Below are 26,010 nucleotides of genomic sequence, written 5' to 3'. Positions count from 1 at the left end.
AAACTTTAGTAAATATAGCTACAAATTATATATTTCTTGTGTGTAAATACTTACAAATTATTACAGACCAAATAATGGCTAAAAATAATAAATTTCAATGGTCCTCCAACATTCTTCAATTTTTAATTCACTTTTTGTTTACTATATTTGATGAAATTATTAAATATATAATTAATTTTTTATTTATATTTAACAATATTAACTTTTAAAATACATAATTTTATAGTATATATAACATCGTAATCGTCATAACAAAAAAGTTTACATATAAATTTACTAAATAAGTTAACATTTTAGAAAAGTGCTTTTATGACAAAATTATACTAATATAATACATATTGAATTTAATTTTAATGTATTATTAATAAATAATTTTTTTGTGAATTGTATAAATTAGATTTATACATATATCTAATTAGGTATCATCATATTAGTAAAAATATCTGCCTTTTACATTCATCGCATACATGATTTTCAAAAGAAAAAACAAATATAATTAGAGATTTTATAAAATATTTTACACTGTAAATATATCAAAATTAAACTCATACATATTTATTTCGGCGATAATATAAGTAATTACATATACATGCGTTTTTGTAACTAAGTCTAACCAAATTGGCACAAACTCAAAAAAAATGCATGCAGATCTCACTATTTCTCCTTTACTATTTATGTAGCACAAAAATTTTTTGTTGGAGAGCACAAAAACTTATTGATATAGAAAAAAATTTTACACGTGGCACAAAAATGTTTGCACATAGCATACAAACTTATTTATATAGTATAAAAATTTTTGCACATAGCACCTAAATTTTTATGAATGTATTTTGTTAGTTGGCTGAGTCATTATTCTGCATATATGGTCCTTCAAAAATTTTTTGTACTGTGCACTAAAATTTTTTTGCCATGACTAATATATCTGTGTTACATACCAAAATTTATGTGCCGTACATATTTTGTTAGTTTGGTGTCAATATTTTAGGATGTGGTTCTTCAAAAATTTTTATGCTAGACATCAAATTTTTTGTGCTATGCATCAAAATTTCAGTGTTGACATCAAAATTTATGTACTCTAGTTTTTTGAACATATATATGAGAAGAAGAAGATGATGAAGAAGATGGCGACAACGACGATGGTGATAATGAAGGAGAATGAGGAGGAAAAAGAAAGAGGAGAAGAAATTAAACAAGAGAAGAATTGAAGACAATAACAAGTTGCTGAAGAAGAAGCAAGAAGAAGAAGAAGTCGTTGAAGAAGCGTGTGTGAATACCAAGAGAACTTAGTTGGACTTAATTCAAAAAAGACTTGGTCATCTAGCTTTATTGAATTAATAAAGAGGAAATTATCAATTATGCCCCCAATTTTTAGAAGACTAACAATAATACCCTCAACTTTTGTTAATAAAAATTATACCCTCCAAATATTTAAAAATACTACAAATCTGCTCAACGGTAAAAAAAACCCTTCTTCAATAAATAGAGCTTGGTAATGTGGCAAATAAAAATCTAACATGGGATCCGTTTAGGGTTACAATCCCATTTCAGTCCAATATTCCAAATTCATGAAACCATAATTACCCAATTTAAATTGAATGACCAAATTAACCTTATATAGGGAAAGATCTTATTTGACCCTAACTACACTCAACGTACAAAACTAAATAGTCTTTTTGTATTCTTCTCTTCCTATTTTTCTCTATTTTTCTCTTCGTCTTCTTCTCTTCAAATTGATAACGTCGCATGCAGGCTCATCACCTTTCGCTGATGTTTGGCATTGAAGAGGAAAGGTTGTGAGATTTAGGTTATACTAGGTATAATGAGGTGTACTGGTTGAAGCCAGGGATGGATTTAACTAAAGGGTTAAGGGTGATGAAAATGAATTCTGATGTGGTTAAGATGTGTGATGTTGCATTGAATAATGGAAACAAGGTCCACCTATATTTTGGGCATCCATTAATGCCGAACGAAAGTATGTTGATCAGGTTCTAGTTTCTGTAGGTGTACTGTGGTGTGTGTAAGTGTGGCCTAGGATTGGAGCCTGTCTAATTCATCCGACCAAAAAATAAAAAGAGGCTGGTCCAATGCATGTAGGGCCTGATGTTGAAGAAGTAGAGGGATTTCCTTTAAGAAATCAGGAAGAACAGCATGAGTCTCCCCCAGTATGAGGAGGATGAACCAGTGTTGAGTAACAATAGGAATGAGGAGCAATGACAAAAATAAGGGGTTTATTGAGGTACAACCTAATCCAAGTCAAACATCAACAACTATCACCAATGAGTTCCCCAATTTAGGAGACAATAATGCTACATAAGTTAAAGCTCAAAAGGGAAAATCTAACCTTGAAGAAGTTGAGGGCAGTGGAATGAGACATAGGAAGTTAACATTCAAGACCCAAACCATCTGGTTGAGCAGATCCTGCACCACAGAACAATAGTGATGCACATACAGGTTAGTAGTTTAAATATTGTATGATGTGAAAAGTAATAATAACTTTTGTATTTTATTTACAAGTCGACACATAATGATGCAGAAAAATAATTCCACTCTTTTTATGTGCTCCATCATCATCATTTGATCTCCATATAGCATCTCAGCATGAACTCTACTATATCTTCCTTTTAAACTTCCACTTGCATTGCCTATTGGTGTTCTATTCGCAGAGCATTCCTCCGATCCACACCAACTACATCGTCATCAGTTTCATCCATCCATTGAAAGTAACGACACTCAACATTCTTCTTCTGTCCAGCACAAAAGCCAACCATGAATATATGATTCTCGATAATGGAGATCAAATAAAGCAGTAAATTCATACATACCTTTCAAAGAGGACACATGAAAAACTATCTCTCCGAATTTGTCGTCATCTTCAACTTTAACACTACCACATGAAGACGGTTGAAGCACGTCCCATTGTAGGGCTCACTTCCATATTTTTTGAACCCTTTGTAGCTATTATTTTTCATTTATTGACTCCTCCGATTTAAAATGGCCCACTACAAGAAAAAAGGCCTGTCGGCACACTTTTTTCTTGCCACGCTTTTAAAGCGTGCCAAAAAGTGGTATATGGCCACGCTTTTGCGAGGGTGGCCACTGATTTGTGATTTGGCCACACTTTTTTTTGCCAGCCATAGAAGAAAATTGGCACACTTTTATGAGGGTGTCCGCTTACTTTAAATTTGGCCACGCTTTTTTATTGCCATGCTTGAAAAGCGTGGCGATAGAGGGAAATCGGCACGCTTTTGAAGCGTGGCAAAATAGTTTCGTTATCATTACATTTTTAAAGCGTGGCCCTTTCCTCTAAATCTTTCGGCACGCTTTATAAGCGTGGCCACAAAGTTCCAAAAAAAAAAAAGATTCCACCCTCTTAATTCGAAACAAACAGTTTTACACAAAACCCCCTAACAACACTTCTTCCTTTCTTCGAAACACACCCTCTTCTGTGAAACAATGCCTTCAAAAGTGAAAACCCTAACACAGAGCTTATCACCCTAATGGTGGCGGCGCTCTTCACTTAACATAGAGCTCATCGCCGGTGCTCTCACTCTCTCCCCCAATAACCTCGTTCCAACCCTCTCTAGCAACCCCTCCGTAGGTGCCACCTCTGCCGGTGTTCCCTACGTCGGTGCTCCTTCCGTCTCTCCTGTAAACACCTATCCCTCCTTCGGCGGTGACTCACTCTGGTAAGGCCTCCCTCGGCGCTCACTCTCTATCGCAAACTCTCTGTCGACGCTCACTCTCTCTCGCAAACCCTCAATCGTCACTCCTCCCTCCATGGTTCAGCACCCGCCGCCGTCTCCATCTCCCTCACTCGTCGTACCTCCGTCAGCCACGTTCAGCGTTCGCAGCACCGTGGTAAATTTTTTTCTAAACTTCTTGACATTTGGTTCTGTTCTGCTGCAGCTGTGGTAGTGCTCAGCTGCTGCTATGTGATGCTAAACTGCTACTGCTTTGCCTGTTCTGTTATTCTAGTTTTTCTACATCAACTAGCAGTAGGTTAATCTTTTCATACTTTAAGCATTCACTGTTAGGATTTTGATTTTGTTTAATTTTTATTGATTGATATTGATGGTTTAAGTTAATTGTTCCTTTGTTATGTGTGTGGTTTAAGATCTGAGTTGTTAAATTACTCTTATGAAAGAGGATTGAAACTTGTTAAATGAAGTAAAATTTGTGTTTAGATTTGTTCTTGCCCCAAGAAACTCTGCTTGTGATAAGTCGTTTTAATTAATAACTCTGCTTAGCGACAATGTGTTTTGAAAGAGCAGGGGACTCCTACTGGGAGAAAAAGTCTAAGGCTGCTGGTCTTAGGGCAACTGCAAACCATTTGTGTGATTTGAATCCTGAGGATAGGCACGAAATTCTTAGGCAAGCTGCTGAAATTTTTGAAGGAATAGGAATAATTAATATTGCAGCTCAATGTTTTTCAGATTTGGGGGATCATGAAAAAGCTGGTATAAATTTAAAGTTTAGCTTCTATATCTATGCTTGTCATATGTTATTAGTTACTTCTCCACATTTTTTCCTCTTCTCTTTTATTTTAGTTATTAGTTATTTCTATTCAGCTGGGAAATGACATTCATTTTATTTTATTGTGTTGTCATCCCAGGAAAGCATTTCAAACAAAGAGGAATGGTTCTCCCATTTCAACCTCTTTCCATGGCTTTCAGCAATATCAATTACTATGTGGATGTCCCTTTGATGCGTAAAAAGAAATCCCCCATGGCACCCAAAAAAGTATTCTTTATTTTTCTGGCAGGCTAAAAGATATCAATTATTTCTTCAGGAATTGAAACAACAAGGGATACAAGAAGAAAGGCTGCAGCTGCTTGTTAATGTTACTGGAGCTTTTAGGCCTGGAGTGTTGACAGCATTGGTTGGAGTAAGCGGGGCTGGAAAACCACGCTAATGGATGTCTTGGCTGGAAGAAAAACTGGAGGTGTTGTGAAGGTAAAGATTTTCTCCTTTCATTTTTTATTATCGTTATTATTTAAAAAAATGAATGCGGAATATGCTGGAAAAATCGGCATGTTATCTTGATGAATATGTAATATTTTGCAAGAATTAACATCTTTTTGTTTGAAGTCTAACCCCTACTATTTTTTTTACTAAGTCAGAACCTTCATGCTTGGTGATGCAAGTTTCAAGTAGTGTAAACTTAGATTATCCTTTGAGTAGTTGTAGGCATAAAACTCCTCTAATCCCTTGGCATGTTATTCTTCGATCCCATTCATAATATTGAGTGCTCTTGGTTAGAGTAGATTAATCACCAAAAAGATATAAAGTGAAAGAGAGAATGACATAGAAGTAGAATCTCAAACTAATTCTCAATAAAGAAAAAGTAGAGATCACAAATCGATCTAAACCAATTCAATTGTATATTTTTTTGCAACAATATAAATCAAACAACAACAAACAACAACAAAGTCTTGTCCCACTAAGTGGGGTCGGCTACATGAATCAAACGACGCCATTGTGCTCTGTCATGTATCATGTCTACAGAGAGACCGTTTACATGTAGATCTCGTTTGACCACCTCATGGATGGTCTTCTTAGGTCTTCCTCTGCCTTTCGCCCTTTGTCCATCTTCCATCTCATCCACCCTCCTGACTGGATGTTCTATTGGTCTTCTTCTCACATGTCCAAACCACCTGAGACGCGATTCAACTATCTTTTCCACAATGGGTGCTACTCCAACTCTCTCCCTTATATCTTCATTCCTTATTTTATTCAATCGCGTATGACCACTCATCCATCTCAACATCTTCATCTCTGCCACACTCAGCTTATGTTCGTGCTCCCTTTTAGCCGCCCAACACTCTGTACCATACAGCATAGCCGGTCTTATAGCGGTGCAATAGAATTTACCTTTAAGTTTTAAAGGCACTTTTTTGTCGCATATAAAACCAGATGCACTCCGCCATTTTGACCAACCTGCTTGGATCCTATGATTTACATCCTGTTCAATCTCTCCATTGTCCTATATGATGCACCCAAGATACTTAAAACTTTTAACTTTTCATAGGGTGTTTTCTCCAATCTTCACCTTTATATTGGGGTTTTCCCTTCTCAGACTGAACTTACATTCCATATATTCTGTCTTGCTACGGCTTATGCGAAGATCATACACTTCTAGAGCTTCTCTCTATAACTCCAACTTCTTATTTAGGTCTTCCCTTGACTCTCCCATAAGGACGATATCATCGGCAAAAAGCATTCACCATGGCACAGGCTCTTGGATGTGCTCTGTGAGTACTTCCAAGACTAATGTGAAAAGGTATGGACTTAAGAATGATCCCTGGTGTAATCCTATACCAATAGAGAATTCCTCTGTCACACCACCTTGAGTCTTCACACTAGTTGTGGCCCTATCATACATGTCTTTAATTGCCCGAATATATGCGATCCTTACTCTCTTCTTTTCTAAAACCTTCCATAAGACCTCCCTTGGTACCCTATCATACACTTTTTCCAGATCAATAAACACCATATGTAGATCCCTTTTATTACTACGATGCCTCTCCATCATCCTTCTTAATAGGTATATCGCTTCAGTGGTAGATCTGCCTGGCATAAATCCAAATTAGTTCTCTGTTACTTGTGTCTCTTTTCTCAACTTCCGTTCTATCACTCTTTCCCATAACTTCATAGTATGACTCATAAGCTTAATCCCTCTATAGTTTCTGCAACTTTGTATATCTTCCTTATTCTTGTAGATAGGTACCAAGGTGCTCTTTCTCCACTCATCAGGTATCTTCTTTGACTTTAAAATCTCATTAAAAAGCATGGTTAACCAGTTGATGCCTTTTTCTCCAAGACCCTTCCAAACCTCAATCGGGATATTATCAGGTCCTACTGCCCTGCCATTTTTCATCTGCTTTAGAGCATCTTTTACCTCGAAGTCTCGAATCCTTCGATAGTAGTCAAAGTTTTGATCTTCTTCCCTTGTGCATAATCGACCAAGGCTCGGAAGAGTCTTCTGTCCCTCATTAAATAACTCGTAGAAGTAGCTCTTCCACCTTTCATTAATCTTCTCCTCTTGAGCCAACACCTCTCCATCCTTATCCTTTATGCACTTAACCTGATCCAAATCTCTCGTTCTTCTTTTCTGGCTCTTTGCGATTCTATATATACCTTTTTCTCCTTCTTTCGTGCCCAAAGACTGGTAGAGACCCTCATATGCTCTTGTTCTTGCTTCACTTACAGCCACTTTTGTCTCTTTCTTAGCCGCCTTATATTTTTTCAGTTATCTGCATTGCGGCATAAAGACCACTCTTTAAAGCATTCCCTTTTTATCCTTATCTTTTCTTGTATACTCGCATTCCACCACCAGGACTCCTTGTCTTTTGGTCATATTCCTTTAGATTCACCAAAACTTTCTTTTGCTGTTCTTCTAATAACTTCTGCCATCTCCCTCCACATCTCTTCCGCGCTTCCATTTCCATCCCACTTTGCCTCTTCTCCTACCCGTCTTAGGAAGCTTCTTTGTTCGTCACCTTTCAACCGCCACCACCTCGTCCTTGGGTTCTTCGTATGATGTCTTTTCCTCAACTTTTGCTCAATGCGAAAATCCATGACGAGCACCCTATGTTGTGTTGTCAAACTCTCTCCCGGGATAATTTTACAGTTAATGCAAAATTTCCGGTCGACTCTCCTCAACAAGAAGAAGTCAATTTGAGAGCTTGTCATGCCACTCTTATAGGTTATAAGATGTTCGTCTCTCTTTTTAAAACATGTATTTGCGATGAGAAGATCAAAGGTTGAGGAAAAGTCCAAAATAGTTTTACCCTCGGCATTGATCACCCCGAAACCATGGCCTTCGTGAATACTCCCATATCCAGTCACTTCTCTCCCAACATGGCCATTTAAATCTCCTCCTAAGAAAATCTTATCTCCCAAAGGTATGCCTTGAACCAAACTCTCTAGATCCTCCCAAAACCTTATCTTGTGTTGTTCGTCCGAACCCACTTGCGGTGCATAGGCGCTAATCACATGGAAAGAACCTCCCTCCACCACAAGTTTGATAGAGATGATCCGATCTCCCACCCTCTTGACATCCACTACGTCCTTCTTCCACTGTTTATCCACAATTATTCCAACCCCATTCCTATTCTTCACCTTTCCTGTATACCAAAGTTTGAAACCAGAAGTATCCAACTCTCTAGCCTTTGCACCAACCCATTTCGTTTCTTGTAGGCACATAATGTTAATCTTCCTCCTTGTCATGGTGTCCACCACCTCCATAGACTTTCCTGTTAGAGTGCCTATGTTCCATGTCCCAAATCTCAACCTTCTGTCGCTTCGACCTTTACCTTTTACTTTGTGAACTAGCTTATTTACCCTCGTCCGTTCACGAAAACGCGAGAACCCTTGCTCATTTAACACTACATCTGGGCACCGATGCAGCGGCTCTTGCTTTGACACCGTACTCGAGCCATACGGCGCGTTGCTTCCGGGCAACGACCTAGCTTTAGCGCAATAATATCTTTGATTCATGTCATGGGGGTTCGGCTATATTTTTATATTGGTTGCCGAAGACCTAACACAACCCTCCTCCTTTATCCGGACTTGGAACCGGCTATGTACCGTAAGTGTAACATAGGCGGAGTTTGCAACAATATAAATCACTTCTGTTATTTAAATAAGTGCAGCCGCTCTGCTGGCCGTGCCGGGAAACCTGCAGTTAGATGGACTGAGGTTCACACATTTTCTTAGCTGATGAATTTTTGTTTCTAATATCGTTTCTTTCTTTATTAATCTTTTATTTTCGGAGAGATTTCAGATACAAAGCTGGTTTGAGGATAGGCTCCAAGACTTACCAGATGACCCTAATAATGAATTGATGATTCCCGAAGACCCTGAATGTAATAAGGAAGGTGAGCTCTCTTGAATGCCTAAGGTTCTTAGCGTAGCTTGTGCTTGTGCTTTGCTCGAGCAGTGACTATCACTGCTGCTTAAGTATGCTGTAGCCAATGTAGTTTCTGTTAAGATATTTTTTTTTACTATTTTATTGCTTTAAAATGTCTCATAAAAAACTAAAATTTGGTTAGTTGCAGTGGAAATGGATTGTGACTTAAAGCAAGCTTTAACTAAAATGTTAGTGATTTGAACACTGGATTTCTTTGCTTTAGGGAAGACTTTGTCTGATAATTATGACTATTCAGTTCTATTCCGTTCTGTTCTATTCTGACATTTGTTGCCTAAGTTTGAAGATATTGTTTGTTTGTTTCTTGATCCTCACTTCTGTTTCCCTTCATTTTTTGATTTAATGTATTCAGTTGCTTTCCTTTGCATACTTTGTCTTTTGAATATATTCTCTGCTCTCTCTTTAATTGAATGGTTCTATTTTAAGTTTTTTGAAACCACAAATTGCTTTATCCTTTTTTGTTATTTTGTGCTCTTTCTAATTGGAATTTAGTTAACTAACTAAGCACATTTTTCTCTTCTTGTTTAGTTCAAAATATTGTCTCTTCTATTGTTCAGTTAATCATTACTTTTACTATGCCTTGTTTGGATTATTAATCAGTTTCTTAAAGCAATCATAGAACAAATTTCCACAACAGAAATTTGAACAAGGTTCTTTTGTTGCTCATGTTTTCTAAGGTTTCATTCACATAGGGCTGTAACTTGTAACAACACCTTTCTATGGTTCCACCAATTCTTGAAAAGATACAATAACAAGGGGCCAACCCAACTACTTTGACTCATTACATATGCCCTCTCTTCATAGGGTACCCTACTTCTCCATCTACATACCTTTAATTACTAAAAATTATTAAAAAAAAAGAGATAGAGATTGATACCCTAAGCCTAAGGGGTGTTTTGGGTTGGAGTTGCAGTGGAATAATATCTTGTGCTTCATCTAAGAGTGGAATCAGAGATTCTGCAGCTTCATTTATTCCTTTTTATACTATTTTAATATTTTTTTTAATTTGCCTTTCATAAATCACTTGTCATAGTAAATTATATATAATGTAGGGACTTATAGGTTTAACTCTATTTGAATTAACTACCATCTTCATTTTTGTTACAGCTTCTAATGATGTTTCATTAACAAGTTCAGGTCAATGCAACTCTCATGGGGTTTCTAGCTGAGATAATTCAAGCAAAAGCAAATTGAGGGATCTCCTCGACAGCTCGGAATACGTGCTTACCTTTGATTTCAGTCTTGTTATCACAGATCATAGTCTTGTTACACCCATTTTTTTTTTCACAAAGCTTGACTTAGCAGTAAGAGGAGGGTAACTTATTGCTATAGCCTATAATCTCCTAATTAGTCCTAATTAAGTTCTTGTAATGAACTAACAAAGTTTTTTTTATATACTCTAGTTGTACAATTCAAGGTAGGAAACTAGTTTCTGATCATTGCTTCCATTTGGTGACAGGTCCTGACAGAAGGGTCTTCTTGCCAGAGGGTCTGATCTCTTGGACCGATCCGAGATCCCACCATACTTGAATGGAAAAGTGCCCGGAGAGTATGTGGATTCTTCTCTAGCTAGTCCCCTTTGAATCACAAACATTGTGAAACTTTGACTTGTTTTGCTTAATTTTTCTTTGATATTTGTTGATGCGGCTATGGTTATGATCCTTTTGATCTCAGCAAGATGCCAGAGGACTTTGCCAAGTATGTCTTAACACTTTTTTTCAAACTTGATATATATCCTTTTGGTCACATTAATTTACGAACTGCTTTTAATACATTTATTATTTGAAGTATACTGGTTAATCCCTTTTTTCTGATGTTAAATTGCTCTCTAGTATGCTTGGTAAGTAAATTCACTTTATTGAATGGGAATGATCATCTTTCTTGTTCCAGAATTGGTTTCAAGTAGAAAATGATTGTATATATGCATGCATTAAGAGATGAACAAAGAACTATATCTCTGTTCTCTCCTGGTTTAAGTGAATGCTCATTAGTTCAGGAGCTTGTGTTGGAAAATTTACTCGTAATTAATGAAACTGAGCTTATATTTATGCAGTATAATTGAATGGTTTTGCAGGATTCTGGCTGAAGTTGAAAACCTTGCTGCTAATTGTAATGAGATTGACCTTAAGGAATTTGATGTAGTACCTCTAACGTTTAGCTCAAGGAATTATCTTTTGTAGGTAAAAAAGTTCATAAATGTTCCAGAAACAATTATGTATGATCTAAGGGAAGGAAGTTTAAGAGGGCTAGAGGAAGGAGGAACAGCAAAAAAAATAGAATTTAAGTTGTATTGTTTCTATATTTTTTTTTCAGTTTTTAGTTTTGGAATTTGAAATTGAGATTTATTTTGTATTTGAGTATTAGTTTTTTAATGTATAAAACAATTATCGCAAAAATTATGTCACTAATTATTGTTTGATTTATCTTGTACTAAAAATTGCATACTATATTTGTAGGTTTGGTAATAAAAAAAGATTGAAAATTTATATTTTGCAGCGGTGAAGGTAAAATAAAGAAAAAAGATTTTTTTTTTAAAAAATCTTACAAGGCTATTGCCACGCTTTTAAAGCGTGGCCATCTTACAAGGTTATTGCCACGCTTTTAAAGCGTGGCCATATCACTGGCTATCGCCACGCTTTAAAAAGTGTAGCCATCTCTTTTTCTATTGGCACGCTTTTAAAGAGTACCCAAAACAAACATTCTGGGACGTTTTAAAAGCGTGGCGATATGTACACTTTTTGGTACGCTTTTTAAGCGTACTTGTAGGTTAAGACCTATGGCCACGCTTTTTAAGTGTGGCAAGAAATGAAAGCGTGCCAACAAAAAAAGCGTGCCAATAGATCCACAAAAACGTGGCGATAGAGCGACCAGCACGCTGGCAGATGTGACCCTTTCAAAAGTGTGCCGATAACTCAAAAAGCATGGCGAAAAGCTATCGGCACACTTTTTTGTACTTTTTGGCACGCTTTTAAAGCGTGGCAGAAAGCTTATTTTCTTGTGACATTCCTCTGTTTTGACACGCATAACAATGGTGTTGCCTTAGAATTTTGATTTTAGGTGAAATTGGAGAACAATAGAGAAATCTCATATTCAAATAAAGAAGAAAACATTTTTCTTTGTCACGTTAAATTTTCATTTGCTACCTCACCAAATTTCGTTTAACGAGAGGAGTTTTCCTTACCATTAGGGTTATTTGTAGAGTTTTTAAATATTTAGAAAATATGTCGTTAACAAAAATTGAAGTTATTATTATCGGTCTTTTAAAAAATAAGGGACATAATTAGTAATTTATTTATTAATAAATATAGAATTAAGTAACTTTGAATTAATTTTGGTTGATCTTTATTATTTTTCAAATATTTTTGGTGTTGTTTACACGTAACAACCTCAAACACTCGTTTACATTGCATCATAAAGATTAAAAAATTGTGTTTAATCCTACTTAATTATTGCAACTTTTTCTTATTTCTTAATCACTTACAAGGAGTCAAGATATCATCAACATCATATGCCTATCGATCAACAATCCGTTAATAATCTCTTGTGTTTTGAGAGACAATATATATTATTATTAGAAAGGTATAGAGAACAGGATAAAAAAAATTGGTCTATATTCAAATTGTGCGTAATTATTCAATATATAAAAATATTTAGATATATTAAATAATTTAATAAATATTAATTGATATTAATATATTCTAACATAAATAAATATAATAATAATTGGATCGGACAAATAATATTTCCCAATCGATAAATGTAGAAAGACTTATTTAAAAAAGAAAAATAAAGCTATAGTTTAACGAGAGCGAAGGAAAGGCCCAAGAAAAAAACAAGGCATGTCTCGTAGTGAAAAGGATTTCCACCAATACAAGATTGAAGATTCCCATGGCCACAAAGAAAGCATAGTTCTCTTTATACATTTTTTATTGTCCCTTGCTTCATTGCCAATACCGTCCTATAAATACCTCACTCTCCCACACTCCCACTCACATTTCTCCTCACTACTAAGAAAAACAAGTTCATATATTTCACACTATTGTTTTCTTAATATCTTAATTTATATGGCTTTCTCAGTCTTACCCTCCTCACCATCAATCAGAAGCTCCATTTCATGTCCAAGAAGCATGGTTGTTTCTAATAAAATGTCTGATAATAAAAATAATAATGTTGGAGAAGGGTTCCTTTCACCTCCAAACAAGGGCATCTACAAAAGCACCGTTGCGAGGGTTGCGAGTCGTCGGGCCACTCCGCTACCGGCTCCGTCAGTGGCGGAAGGGCACCGGCACCATAGCGCATGGACTAGTATCCGTCAAGAGAGATGGGAAGGGGAGCTGGTTGTTCAAGGAGAAATACCATTGTGGCTGGTAACTTGTAGTTTTATATGTCTTATGACATGAGCACTTCAATGCTATATACTGCTATATTATTTTTAATATCAACAATAAAAAATTACGCAAAAATAATACATATAATATTTAATTTCTTATATATCTTTGATATAAAAAAAAAACAAAATTGTTATATGTACACTAATATCAGCTACTAAAATTAATTATTACGCATTTATGTATAAATATATGTATTGTTTAACTCATTTTTAATATTATTTTATATTTTAATATAAATTTTATACTAATAGTTGATTTTAATGTATATGTAATATGGTTGAAAATAAATTACATTAACAATAAAAGCTTGTTTTATTGAGTAAAAATTTCAATAATTAATCTCAAATGAGCCTCCAAATGCTTGACGTAAATAAATAAAGTTTAATTTTGTCCCAAGTTTGTGAGCTATTATATATCCTAGTTTAATTCTCCTAGTTAAAGTTATTGGATTTTTCTGTCAATCTATTAATAAATAAAATATATATTCTTTCACATATGTAAAGTAAGAATTCTAATAACTTTTGCTACTGTAATCTTCACCCCTTTTGTTTTTTTTCTTTTTGATTTTAAAACATTTAACGACCAAGAAATTTTTTATTTATTTCTTGTTTTTTAATAACAAGCATAAAGTTAATTATTTTTATTTGGTATATATTTGTATGCGAGTTTATTTAAGAAAACTTTCAGTAATAATACATAGAGAGGCCAATGAGTAATAGCTCAAATGGCATAGTCTCCCCATACTCAATTAAGAGGTTGCGGTTCGAGTCTCATATTTTTGGTAAAAAAAAAATACATAGAAAGATTAATCTCTAATTTTTATGAAACTCCTCCAATTTTAATTTTTAATAAAATAAAAAAAATTGAACTTTAAACCATAAAATAAAATTTAAAGAACGTATGAGTTAATGTATAATTTAATTTTAATATATTGAGCGTGTAAAATATTTTATACAAATATTTAATTATATTTATCTTTTGAAAAAAATACTCATACGATCAATTAAAAATAATTATTTTTATTAATATAATATTATATAATTAAATATACGTATAAAATTATTTTTTTTTTAAAGAATACATCAAAATTAAATTGTGTAAAGTAACCTTTGTTAACTTAATTTGATGAAAGTTATACATGGACCACTCATCATTCAAGTCTTTGTATTATATATATAAATAATTAAAGATCATTAGTAATATGCAAATTAGTTGAATTTCGGACCTTATGTAACTGAATTCGAGCCAGCGTATTAAGCGTCATAGAAATTAGTAAAAACACAGACAAAGTGGGAAGGGAAAAACAAAAGGAAAGAAAAAACAAAGAAAGAAAAGGGAATCTCATATCTTCGTTTGTAGCAAAGAAAATAAAGCTTCTTTCCTCTGGAAATTCACAATATCCATAAACCATAATCCATCCATAACTAAATACAAATGAGGAAACAAAAGTCTGCTAATAGTACACGTAATATAGGGTTTAAGTATTAAACTAGCTACTATGTGATTGTTCGCATATAATGTGTCAGAGAATTATGTGAAGCTACCAAAGTATATTCCTACTATAAATTAATTTAATAATAGATGTTCCAATTAATTAATTAGTATTACATCAACATCAATAGATCTTAGAATTAAGTATGTCCATCATTGATTCTCACATTCTCTCTCCCTTTTCTTTTTAGTCGTTATCATATTCTAAGTTTCATTATATGTATGGACATGTATAAATTAACAAGCAAGGCCATATATATTATATATTAAGAGGAAAACGTAGAAATAACTGCATCCACAATTTTAATTTTGTATTCTAAAGTGTTTAGAAGTCAGAATTTTGTTGATTTTTTAGGTCAAAATTGATACATCATCATATGCGTGCTTTGACTCTCAAACGAAGGGTGCACAGTAGTGACAATGGAGCGATAGGATCAGCTTTTGCCCTATTCGATTTCATGCGGTCTTATAATAACCATTATTAAATTTACCTTATTATTATTTATAAATAATAAAAAGTTAAATTTTAATTTATTTTATTTTTATAATTATTAAAATTTAACAAATAAAATAAAATTTTAAAATTTATATAATTATTATCACATATATAACATAAATTAAAATAAAAATTTAAATATAATATAATATTATTAATTATTTATATATTATATATTAAAATTATATATATTATATATATTTCAGGACAGAATAGAAAAGGATATTGTATAAACTCGATTTGATCTCATTCCACCTAAAATTTCATCCAACTAAAAACCCTCTCGAAAATATGAACGGATAAGAACGGACATGTAGATTTGGATATGTGTGGTAAAAAATAAAAAAATCAAAATGTTAATTTTATTTTATTTTAATAATATTTTTTTATATTATCATTATATAAGAATTAGCTTAATTTATATTTAAAAATTTAGTTGAAAAATTAATTGTTAAGATAATTTATTTTGCTTAAATTCTAAGAAAAAAGTGATATTTGAGCTGCCATTTTTCGAGTCTTATATATGAAAACAGTTTTAATTATTATTATCAGATGGATTTTTATATATATATCACAATTATGATTTAGCTGAATTAAAGTTACAAATTACTTGAATAATAACTAAAAAAAAAAATATTATTCACATCAAAATATCTTTCTGTCAAAATAATAATTAAGATATAAATATATATTATGTTAAATTTGTTAGTCAAATTATCTAATAATTTTCTGTTATTATTTTTATATAAATAATTACCAACTAAAGATTATCCAATTAATAATTTTAAAATTCATAAAGAAATAAAACGGTTAAACCAATTACATGACACATATGAATATTATATTTGTATCTTCACATAAAAATTTCTGTAATCATTTTCATCTAAATTTTTGACAAATTATAATACTGTAAAAACTCACATGCATCTATTTTTAACTAAATAATATTTAATAATTCGTAACTACTAATTTTGCACTAAGAAAATGAATTTCCACCTTATTACACTTTTTTATTCTTCGAATTATTCTACCGTAAAATTAACATTATGCAACCAATTACATGCAGAAAGGAACATACCTGAGGAATGGGCCAGGCATGTGGCACATTGGAGACTACAACTTCCGGCACCTCTTTGACGGTTACGCCACCCTCGTCAAGCTCCACTTCGAAGAAGGCCGGTTAATCGCCGGCCACCGCCAACTGGAGTCACAAGCCTACCAAGCCGCCAAAAAGAACCAAAAGATCTGCTACCGCGAGTTCTCGGAGGTACCAAAGGCGGAGAACTTCCTGGCATACGTGGGAGAATTGGCGAGCCTGTTCTCCGGCGCATCCCTGACGGACAACGCCAACACCGGAGTGGTGAGGCTGGGCGACGGCAGGGTGGTGTGCCTGACGGAGACACAGAAGGGGTCTATCGTGATAGACCCCGAAACACTGGAGACTAAGGGAAAATTCTCCTACAGCGATTCTTTGGGGGGTTTGATTCACTCGGCGCATCCGATTGTGACGGAGGAGGAGTTCTTGACTCTGTTGCCGGATCTGGTGAAGCCTGGCTACGTGGTGGCAAGAATGGAGAAGGGAAGTAATGAGAGGAAGGTGATTGGAAGAGTCAACTGTAGGGGTGGACCTGCACCTGGCTGGGTCCACTCTTTCCCTGTCACCCAGAATTATGTTGTTGTTCCCGAAATGCCCTTGAGGTACTCTGCTCAGAATCTTCTTAAGGCTGAGCCTACCCCTTTGTACAAGTTCCGCTGGTACCCTGACAACAATGCTTACATGCATGTCATGTGCAAGGCCACTGGCAACATTGTAAGAACTCTTTAAACACTTTTTTAACCCTCCTCTTATGAAAAATGATTGCTAAGATTATCTTCACATGAACAGCTTTTCTGTGTGCTAGTTTTATATTGTGGTTGTGGTGGTTATGAGTTTTGAAGGTGGCAAGTGTGGAGGTGCCTCTGTTTGTTCAGTTCCATTTCATAAATGCATATGAAGAGAAAGATGAAGATGGAAGAGTTACGGCGATAATCGCCGACTGTTGTGAGCACAATGCAAATACCGACATTCTTGAGAAGCTCAGACTAAACAACCTTCGTTCCTATAATGGTGAAGATGTTCTACCCAACGCTAGGTAATAAAATTAAATAACAATTAGTTTATGCATATGAATTGATCGAACTGAATTGAAATAGTCACGTTCATAAGTAATTATCACTCATTATAATTTGTTGAATTTTTATTATTAACAGGGTTGGTCGATTCCGAATACCATTTGATGGGAGTCCATATGGAACCTTGGAGGCAGCATTAGATCCAAATGAACATGGGAGAGGCATGGACATGTGCACCATAAACCCTAATTATTTAGGAAAGAAATATAGATATGCTTATGCTTGTGGAGCACATCGCCCTTGTAACTTTCCCAACACCATCACCAAGGTCTCATTTGATTCATTATTATTACATCCTAATTATTAATTTTCTGTTCCAAATGCAACCGGTTTTTCCCTTGCCTACATATTCAGTGGAAAGTTCTTTGGCATGTAATATGCAGATTGATTTTGAGTTGAAAAAGGCTAAGAACTGGTATGAAGAAGGTACTGTGCCCTCGGAACCATTCTTTGTAGCTCGGCCGGGTGCAACCGAAGAAGACGATGGTAAGAACACTATCCTGGTACCTTCGCGCTCTCTTTCTTTTCATCTATATGTTAATGTCACATTTTGTTGGAACTTCTATAAACTATCTTAATTTCTCGCATGGCAGGCGTGGTAATCTCAGTAGTTAGTGAGAAAAATGGAGGAGCATATGCGTTGGTGTTAGATGGTTCCACTTTTCAAGAGATTGCTAGGGCCAAGTTCCCTTATGCAATTCCATATGGGTTGCATGGATGCTGGGTTCCAAAAAATTAGCAACATATATGGCTATAAATTGATGCTTTAATTACGTTGCTTGGACATGGATCCACAAGAAATAGTGCTTCAACTCGAATTGCATGCATGGTTAGGAACCGTGGTTCTATATATGAGTGCAAGCTGAATAGCTAGCTGATGGTGGTGAAAAGCTAAGTTTATGTGTATGATATAAAGTAGCATTTAGGGAATTCGTTTATCCCGCTGCACTATAAATTATAATATACACTTTGTGGATTATATATTGATAATTCATAAATTTTATAGGTTTAATAATATGTTATGAATCCTTGTTCTAAATCAAGAGTATTATATGTTAATAAATCATTGACTTTGATGGTGCCATGTATGTTCTCTTGCAAAAGCGTTTCTTAAAGCCGTTAAAAATAACAATAATTATATATCAGATTCTTAATTGACACGTAGATATGAGTACATGAATGTATACAAAAATCCAAGGAAGTCGTTGCAAAGAAATTGCTCTAGGATCAATGTACAAAACCAGAAAAAGGATCAAAGGTTAAATTGTTTTATTATTATTCAGGACAATACTTCAAGATCCTGTGTTTTTAATGAAATAATTTCCACATGAAATTCTCCCTTCACGAAAGCATGCTTCTAGACTTCTATCAATACTCAGCAAAATAAAACTAACAAATGATTATTTCTGGTCTGTATAAACAGCATCAACATCATCAAGCTCAAGTAATTTGTTCATAAGTTCCTTGTTCAGGTCCATAGCTTCATCATCTACCTGGAAATCAACAATAATAGGCTCCAGTAAGTTTTCCCTAATTGCTTTCTTGTTAAAAGGTACACAATAAAAATATTTGATGGACGAACCATCTTCACAAATTATGTAATGAGCTTGACATGAGGCTATATCAAAGGTATTTTGTTAAGATTGCAAACCGCCATGTGACATTTAACCTACAACCTAGGTTGTTTGAAAGTTGAAATTTGTATATGCCATATAAAATCAATTACGCGTATGCTACAGCCAGTTGGTACAAACCTCAATTGTAGCATTTGGAAGTAATTCAGAACCATTATCAGGCTCAAAATTTATGCCTTCCTCTCGCAGCTTTGACAGTATAGTAGCATAGTTATCAGAAGAACCTACAATTTTATAATACCTGGAAAAAAAGAACAAAAATGAATCCATGTGAAGATCCAAACGAATAAAACAACAGAAGCTGGAATTTACTTTATGCAGATAAATTAATCGAGAGACTACAAAATCAATCAATCCCATGATGTAAGACATGCTTGACCTATACACGTGACATATCTCGGAGGGCAATCAACTTGATACTAATGTGAAACTTTGGTATGGATCTAATAAAATATTAGAAATGGATCTTCTCAATTTTTTCTCTGAATTGATCTTGTCCAAGTGTTGATTCTTTACCATGCACTCTCTAAATGGAACCAAGAGAATACATGAGAGAGAAGATTTTGTATGGTGAGAGAGCACACCTGAAAAGATCCAATCCCCTTATATATCCAATAACTCATAATGGAGAGTAATATGTTGATTTTACTTGACAAATTCCAGAACATCTGAACAAAACTCTATTCAAATAGTTGACATTTTCTTTTTGTTTCAGCAACAAGTTATCTAGATATCAGAGACCATAGCAATTGGCAAATGACCAAGGGCACTAGAGATGCATTTGCTTAAACTATTAGAACCTAGGGTTTCAATGCAGGTCATCAATTTCTGTCTTTATTCATACATCTAATGACTTGAACAATGAAGGAGTTCTAATTATGTTCATTGGATGCTGATTGTTGACCTGAGAACTCACATTTGAATCCAAATGACAACTGTACCACAGAAACCCCAAGCTCATTCACATTATGTAAAATTGTAGAGCATTGCTTTTACTGACACTGTACTAGATATTATTCAATAATTTGGTTTTTGCTGAGTAAAATTATTAACCTCATATAACTAGCTCTCCCAAATACCATGCCCATGACAAAGTGTTAATAAAAATGATTATTCGAATAAGAAACCCAAAAATAATAAAATTGATTTTTTACCTTTCTGACCTATCCTCTTCAGTGTCATCCTCATAAGTTGAAGGTTCAATTACATCCTCTGCTCCAGCATCTAATGCAATGGAAAGCAGCTGATCTTTGTCAGCATCAGTGACTTTTATATTTACTACCCGAACACGTCTAAACTTAAATGTAACAGATCCAGAGTCTGCCATCTTTCCTCCACAGTCCTTCACCACTTCTCTAATCTTTGCCACTGATCGATGTACCTTATCAGTTGAGACCTCAACTACCATACTAACCCCTCCATAGCCATAAACCTGAAGAATAATGAAGGTGATTGGTTAAAGACCTAAAATAAAGTCACAGTAACACAGCCCATAAAATAAGGGTTGGTGATTCATCGGTTATGTAGTAGGTAATATAGTACTCAAGCCATTGGAGACACAAAAAATAAATGCACTCCCAGGCCACGCCCACAGTAATCTACAATCATCCATCCAACTGAATACAAAAAAGGCTACATTCCCCTGCACCCAACTGTTTGCCTAATAAGCTTGTGGCTGAGAACAAAACTAACAATACCATCAAACAAACATTGTTCTTAAACTTGTTAAACATCTCAAACTTCCAAAAACAGTGCTATTAGTATAACTGACATGAAATGAATCTCAAGGAAATGCATTTTGAAGGAATTAATATTGAAATTATGACTTTTGGAAGACTAACTAGTGAACTTCTGCAAAAGTAATTTGTCAAACGAGTGTATTTCAGATAGCAATGGGTAAAATCATGCATGGGGGAAAAAAATCAGAAACTAGTTGAAACTATATTTTAAAAGCTTAAACAAAGGAGATGGGGTTGCAAACTAACCTTACCTAAATGTTACTTCTACTCAACTCAGGTGCAACTTTGAAACGTTTTGAATATTTCTGCTCAGCAGAGATTCAAGATGTTTAAGGAACCATAAGTAACTTTCGCTATGGGAATAACCCGGCCCGCCCTTTAGAAATCAAATCAAGATCATTGTTATTAAACTAACCTCGTAGACTTTCTCAATATAAGCCTCCTGTCCCTTCTCTGAAGCTCTTTTGATGTTACGCTCAACAATATCTTTTGGCACATCAAGCTCCTTGGCTTTCTCAAGTATAGCGGCTAACAATGGATTAGATGTTACATTTGGACCACCTTTCTTGACACTGCCAATCAACGTTATGAAAGTCATGCCCATTATGGTCCCTTAAGCAAAATGAAAAAACAGTATACCAACGTACTGGTCTAATCAAATCAAATAATCAAATTAAAGAACGGACACTAGATATGGATTGATGATTAGATTTTAAGATCAAGCAACAATCTGGCACTTGGTAAAGAACACCCTAAAGAAAAAAAAAAAAAAAAAAAAAACTCCAGATAACCAAACTCGTGTCATTCAAGTCCGAGCATTGGAAGGATAATTTTGCAGTAAAAACATGAATATATAATAACTGCTTTATACTTATGCTCTATTAAAATTCCAAATATTAGTTGAAGAAGAACTTACGCAGACACAACCTCCTTTCCCATCCTCGAGTACAATTTAGCCTTTTTTGCATTTTGGGCTTCCTGTATTCGAGGCAAACACAAAGATTTAACATACCAACATAAACATGAACTATAAAGAAAACGGAAAATTCATACATATCAACTACAGACCAACTTAAAGCCAATGAAGAATGGAAGATACTCGATTACACGTACTAGTTATGATAGTAGGGAATGGGGCTTGAAAAAGGGGTAAACTTAGAGAGGATTTTCATCAAACACTTGGCATGCAGAGCCAGCATGACACTGATGAAATCAATAGTAATTAAAAAAAAAAGTGAGAGACCTTTCTGCCAGCGATTTTGGAGGAGCGCCTGCCCATGCAAACGGGAGGAAAAGTGGATATCCTCCTGAATGGTAAGTTGCCATTGGAGAAAGTTGCGGCTTCCAAAGATGGCGGCAATGACAACGGCGATGGCGATATGAACGACAAGCTTCTGTTCAGCAAAACAAAACCTGATGGATGGAAAATGTCTGATTCAGGAACCAAAAAGTAATGGGAAAAAGAAAATGAAAATTGAAACGAAGAACAGAGAGAGTTGGGATAATAGTATTATATACTGTGTGGGTGAAGAAAGAGGGAAGCGGGTCGGGTAGAGGAAACCCGAATGGGAAGTGTTTGAAGGTGAAGAACCGCTCTGAATGCTATCATCGAATCGTGTAACTAACTAAGTAACAACACGATGAGGTTGCTTTGTTTCCCGCCAAGGTTGGTTCTGCTGCTGCAAATGCAATTCAGCTCGAGACAGAGACGGGGTGCTAAATGTCAATAAATTACCTGGATTTTTTTTCTACCATAAAATAAAATAAAAAAAAACATTAATTTTCTCAAAAAAATTATCCAAATTTTAATTCTCAACGCTCAAATATAAAAGACTTGGAAACCACTTTATTTTTCACATTTTCATTTTATCTTTCTAATTTTTTTCACTCTCATTCTCCCTTCTGCGGTGAAGGTTATTTTTTTTTGGACATTATTAAAATTTTTTACCTTTTCAATTGATTCACATAATTATGTTGTTCTGTTTTCTTTTTCTAATTAATTTGTAATTATTATGTTTCTCATATTTTACATTTTCGTTTCACAATTTCACTTTATTCGTTTTTATTCTCCCTTATCTTTTTTAGGTTATTTCTCTGTGCATCGTTAAAGGTGTTGATTTCTTAAGTTTGTCAGTGTCAGGTAATTCTGTTGTTATGTTTATCTTTTGTGTTTGATTTGTTGTTCATTATTTGAATATGTTTGTTAATGAGTTTGATAAGTCGATAATACACTTTATATGATTATATATGTGTTGTTAGTTTAGAATATGTAAAACGATGATGTGGTTATGAATAGAAAGAGAAAAATTGATTTTGATTATTGTTTCGTTTGAACTAATTAGAGTTAATTTTGATAATTTTGTTCTGCTATTTTTTGTTGCATTTAATTATTGTCAAATGAAATTTGTTGGGATATTTGTCCGAGCAGATTAGGTCACATCTCAGACGAGCAGGATTCGAGCATGTTGCTTTCATGGTGGAGTGGGAGCATGATTGGCCGCTGGTCTCAGCTCTGATCGAGAGATGGCGACCCGAGTCCCATACATTTCACTTACCATGTGGGTAGATGATCATCACCCTACATGATGTGGCGTACCAGCTGGGACTCATCTTTGATGGAGATCCAATCAATGAATGCATCGGTGGGTGGGAGCAGGTTTATCAAGGACAGTCCATTGAAGAGTTATGTAGCAGTTATTGGGAGCTTTTTCGGGCCCCGATGATAGACAATCACAGACGAAGTGGACTGTCAAGCTAAGTTGGTTTTAGAACACTGTTTGTGGGGAGCTGGAGGAGAACCCGACTGAGGAGTGTCTATTGCGTTATACTAGGGGTTATATCATGCAGATGATCTGGAACATTCTGTTTCTGGATGCCTCCAATTCTAGGGTGCACATTAAATAGTTGCCTCTTTTGGAGGATGTTGATCAGTGTGGGAGGTTATCATAGGGCTCAGTAATGATGGCCTAGCTTTACCGCCAGATATACTGGGCCACGGACTACTGGCGCGAAATTTGGGTGGATGCATCAGTTTGCTACTTTCATGGGCATATCACCATATACCACTGTTGAGGCCGGAGGGATATATCACATGCCGTTTTTCCCTTGTTGAGAAGTATAATTTTTTTTGTAGCATCTTTTTCGTAAGTTACTGAAATAGTTTTGTGGTGTTATAACTACGGTAATATTATAGGTGGGTGGGATTACAGCCAAATAGTGACAGAGGCGAGAACAGGCTTTATACTTACAGGCGTCTCCTTAATGGACTAGGGGTCATTAATGTAAGTGATAAGCATAATTGTTATGAATTAATTAGTTATTATATTCGTGTATTAATTAAATTTCGAACTTGTATATCATAATTGTTTGTGTTTTTGAACAGGTTTGTTGGCCGATCATACAGTCAAGAAATGGCAGGCTATGTCAATGCGATTTGTATGTCACCATAGTAGTTCCTCTCTTTCTCCTCCTCACTCTCATAAGGAATTTTCATTGGTTCAGCCTCAACATCTTCACCGTCATCGGAATTGACTTGATAAGGATCCGTCATCGGGTCCCTAATCGTAAAATCCGCATGACCTTCAACATCAGATAGCATCATGCCATCATTAGAATGTTCAATGTTTGACCCCTCTTGGCGGTTCAGGTGGCATATTTAGGTCAATCATCGTCCTTTTAATATTTTTTTAACTGCTCTATTTAAAAGGGCTATCATCAACAGTATCCGCAGATGATCCTCATCTACTTAACTCAACTAGGAAACAAATAATTTCAACAGATGGACATTTGTCCAACGGTTATGCCACACCTTTATAATACATATGTCCTCGTCATCACGTAATCGATACCTAAATCAAAAAACATAAAATATTCTCAAAACCTCAACTATAATACAAAAAATACAAAAATAAGAATCACAACATCTACAATATACCTTTTGTAAAATAAAACGTTATCTACTTCAGACGGATATCGGTAGTAAATTTTTTTCACTCTTTTCGTGTGTTGTTGCCCAATGGAATGTAATATTAAATTCTTCAACGTTGTTAAACTGTTGACTTCGGGTGCCATATATACAATTACTAGTTAAGCAGACCTAAATACGATACAACATTTTTCATCATACACTATTTTACCATCATAATGAATGGATAACAACAAAATTTCAGACATTGTAAAGAGTTAATTAAAAAGATGAGCAATATCAAAGAGAAGAATGAGAAACTCGTATTGAGTTTGCACTGGTATTTATGGACAGGGTGGGTTAAAGTTCACCGGAGAATGCGACAAACCTTATTAATATAATGAGGTTCGTCGGACAGTATGGCAAACTTGAGTGAAATGCAAAAAAAAATATATTTCAAAAATTAAGTTCGGATGATTTTTTTGGGAAAATAATATTTTTTTAATTTTATAGTAGAAAAAAATTTCTTTCCCCTTGCCCTTGCTACTTCCTTTTTTGGGTTCTTATTTGGCCACTTTTTCCCTTTTTGGTCTGGAAAGTAGAGGAAAGAAGTGATCCTTTGCTAGGGAGACTAAGAAAAATGATATATAATTTTTAATATTTTCTTTCACTTTACTAAATAATTAAAAAAATAAAAAAAATCATTCTCATATACTACTGTGATAATGAAGTGTCTTTTTTTATATTTCAATAATATATATTTGATAACACTTTTCTAAAAGTATTATTAAATAATAAAAAGTATTACTTTAATTTTAGTATTATTTTTTAAAATATTATAATTACTGTAGTATAAATATATTAGAATAATCTTATATAAAGAAAAAAAGTTTAGAAATAGTGAAAAAAAAGAGACAATAAGGACGAATAGAGAATAGAATGAGGTAATGTGCCTAAACTCCATCAATGTTACATAGTCGATCTTAAATCTGAATTTATCTAGAATTTAGAATTTATCTAAGATCTAGATAAAGAAGGAGAGTTGTATTAAGTTATTAATGGCCAATATAAAAAACTTTGTCAAATTTCTATGATAAGAACCAAAAATAATATTGCACTAAAACTAAGTCGTTGTCAGGTGTGTTACTTCTCCCAATTGTCAAATGAGCAAGAGGCACTGTATTGATCAAGGTGATAAAAAGAAATCTACATATAAATAGTTTCATTATAAATATGATATATAATAAGACTCAT

General features: G+C 34.5%; 2 protein-coding genes across 2 annotated transcripts; one reads left to right on the top strand and one right to left on the bottom strand.

Moving 5' to 3' along the window:
* The first annotated feature begins 12,925 nt into the window (after nt 1–12,925).
* CCD8 (carotenoid cleavage dioxygenase 8) lies at nt 12,926–18,563 on the top strand. Its single transcript, XM_016326324.3, has 6 exons — nt 12,926–13,296; nt 16,374–17,117; nt 17,246–17,439; nt 17,558–17,747; nt 17,863–17,965; nt 18,073–18,563. The coding sequence occupies exons 1-6, from the start codon at nt 12,994–12,996 to the stop codon at nt 18,216–18,218; spliced, it is 1,680 nt and encodes a 559-aa protein (XP_016181810.3). The 5' UTR covers nt 12,926–12,993; the 3' UTR covers nt 18,219–18,563.
* Nucleotides 18,564–18,624: 61 nt separating this feature from the next.
* LOC107623922 (YebC-like protein) lies at nt 18,625–22,580 on the bottom strand. The gene is made up of 7 exons (XM_088510295.1): nt 22,371–22,580; nt 22,096–22,265; nt 21,769–21,830; nt 21,268–21,424; nt 20,268–20,545; nt 19,234–19,354; nt 18,625–18,972 (listed from the first exon to the last, which is right to left on the bottom strand). The coding sequence occupies exons 1-7, from the start codon at nt 22,459–22,461 to the stop codon at nt 18,880–18,882; spliced, it is 972 nt and encodes a 323-aa protein (XP_088366421.1). The 5' UTR covers nt 22,462–22,580; the 3' UTR covers nt 18,625–18,879.
* Nucleotides 22,581–26,010: the final 3,430 nt, after the last annotated feature.

Source organism: Arachis ipaensis, chromosome B10 (genome assembly GCF_059453495.1).
Source record: "Arachis ipaensis isolate K30076 ecotype BB chromosome B10, ASM5945349v1, whole genome shotgun sequence".
NCBI lineage: Eukaryota > Viridiplantae > Streptophyta > Magnoliopsida > Fabales > Fabaceae > Arachis > Arachis ipaensis.
This window is presented reverse-complemented; position numbering and strand designations above follow the sequence as displayed.

Coding starts and splice junctions, on each gene's coding strand:
- CCD8 (XM_016326324.3), top strand. CDS start 12,994: ATGGCTTTCTCAGTCTTACCCTCCTCACCATCAATCAGAAGCTCCATT. Junction 13,297..16,373: donor GAGAAATACCATTGTGGCTG/GTAACTTGTAGT, acceptor AATTACATGCAG/AAAGGAACATACCTGAGGAA. Junction 17,118..17,245: donor GCAAGGCCACTGGCAACATT/GTAAGAACTCTT, acceptor TGAGTTTTGAAG/GTGGCAAGTGTGGAGGTGCC.
- LOC107623922 (XM_088510295.1), bottom strand. CDS start 22,461: ATGATAGCATTCAGAGCGGTTCTTCACCTTCAAACACTTCCCATTCGG. Junction 22,266..22,370: donor CCTCTTTCTTCACCCACACA/GTATATAATACT, acceptor TCCATCCATCAG/GTTTTGTTTTGCTGAACAGA. Junction 19,355..20,267: donor GAAGAGGATAGGTCAGAAAG/GTAAAAAATCAA, acceptor CTTTTTTTCCAG/GTATTATAAAATTGTAGGTT.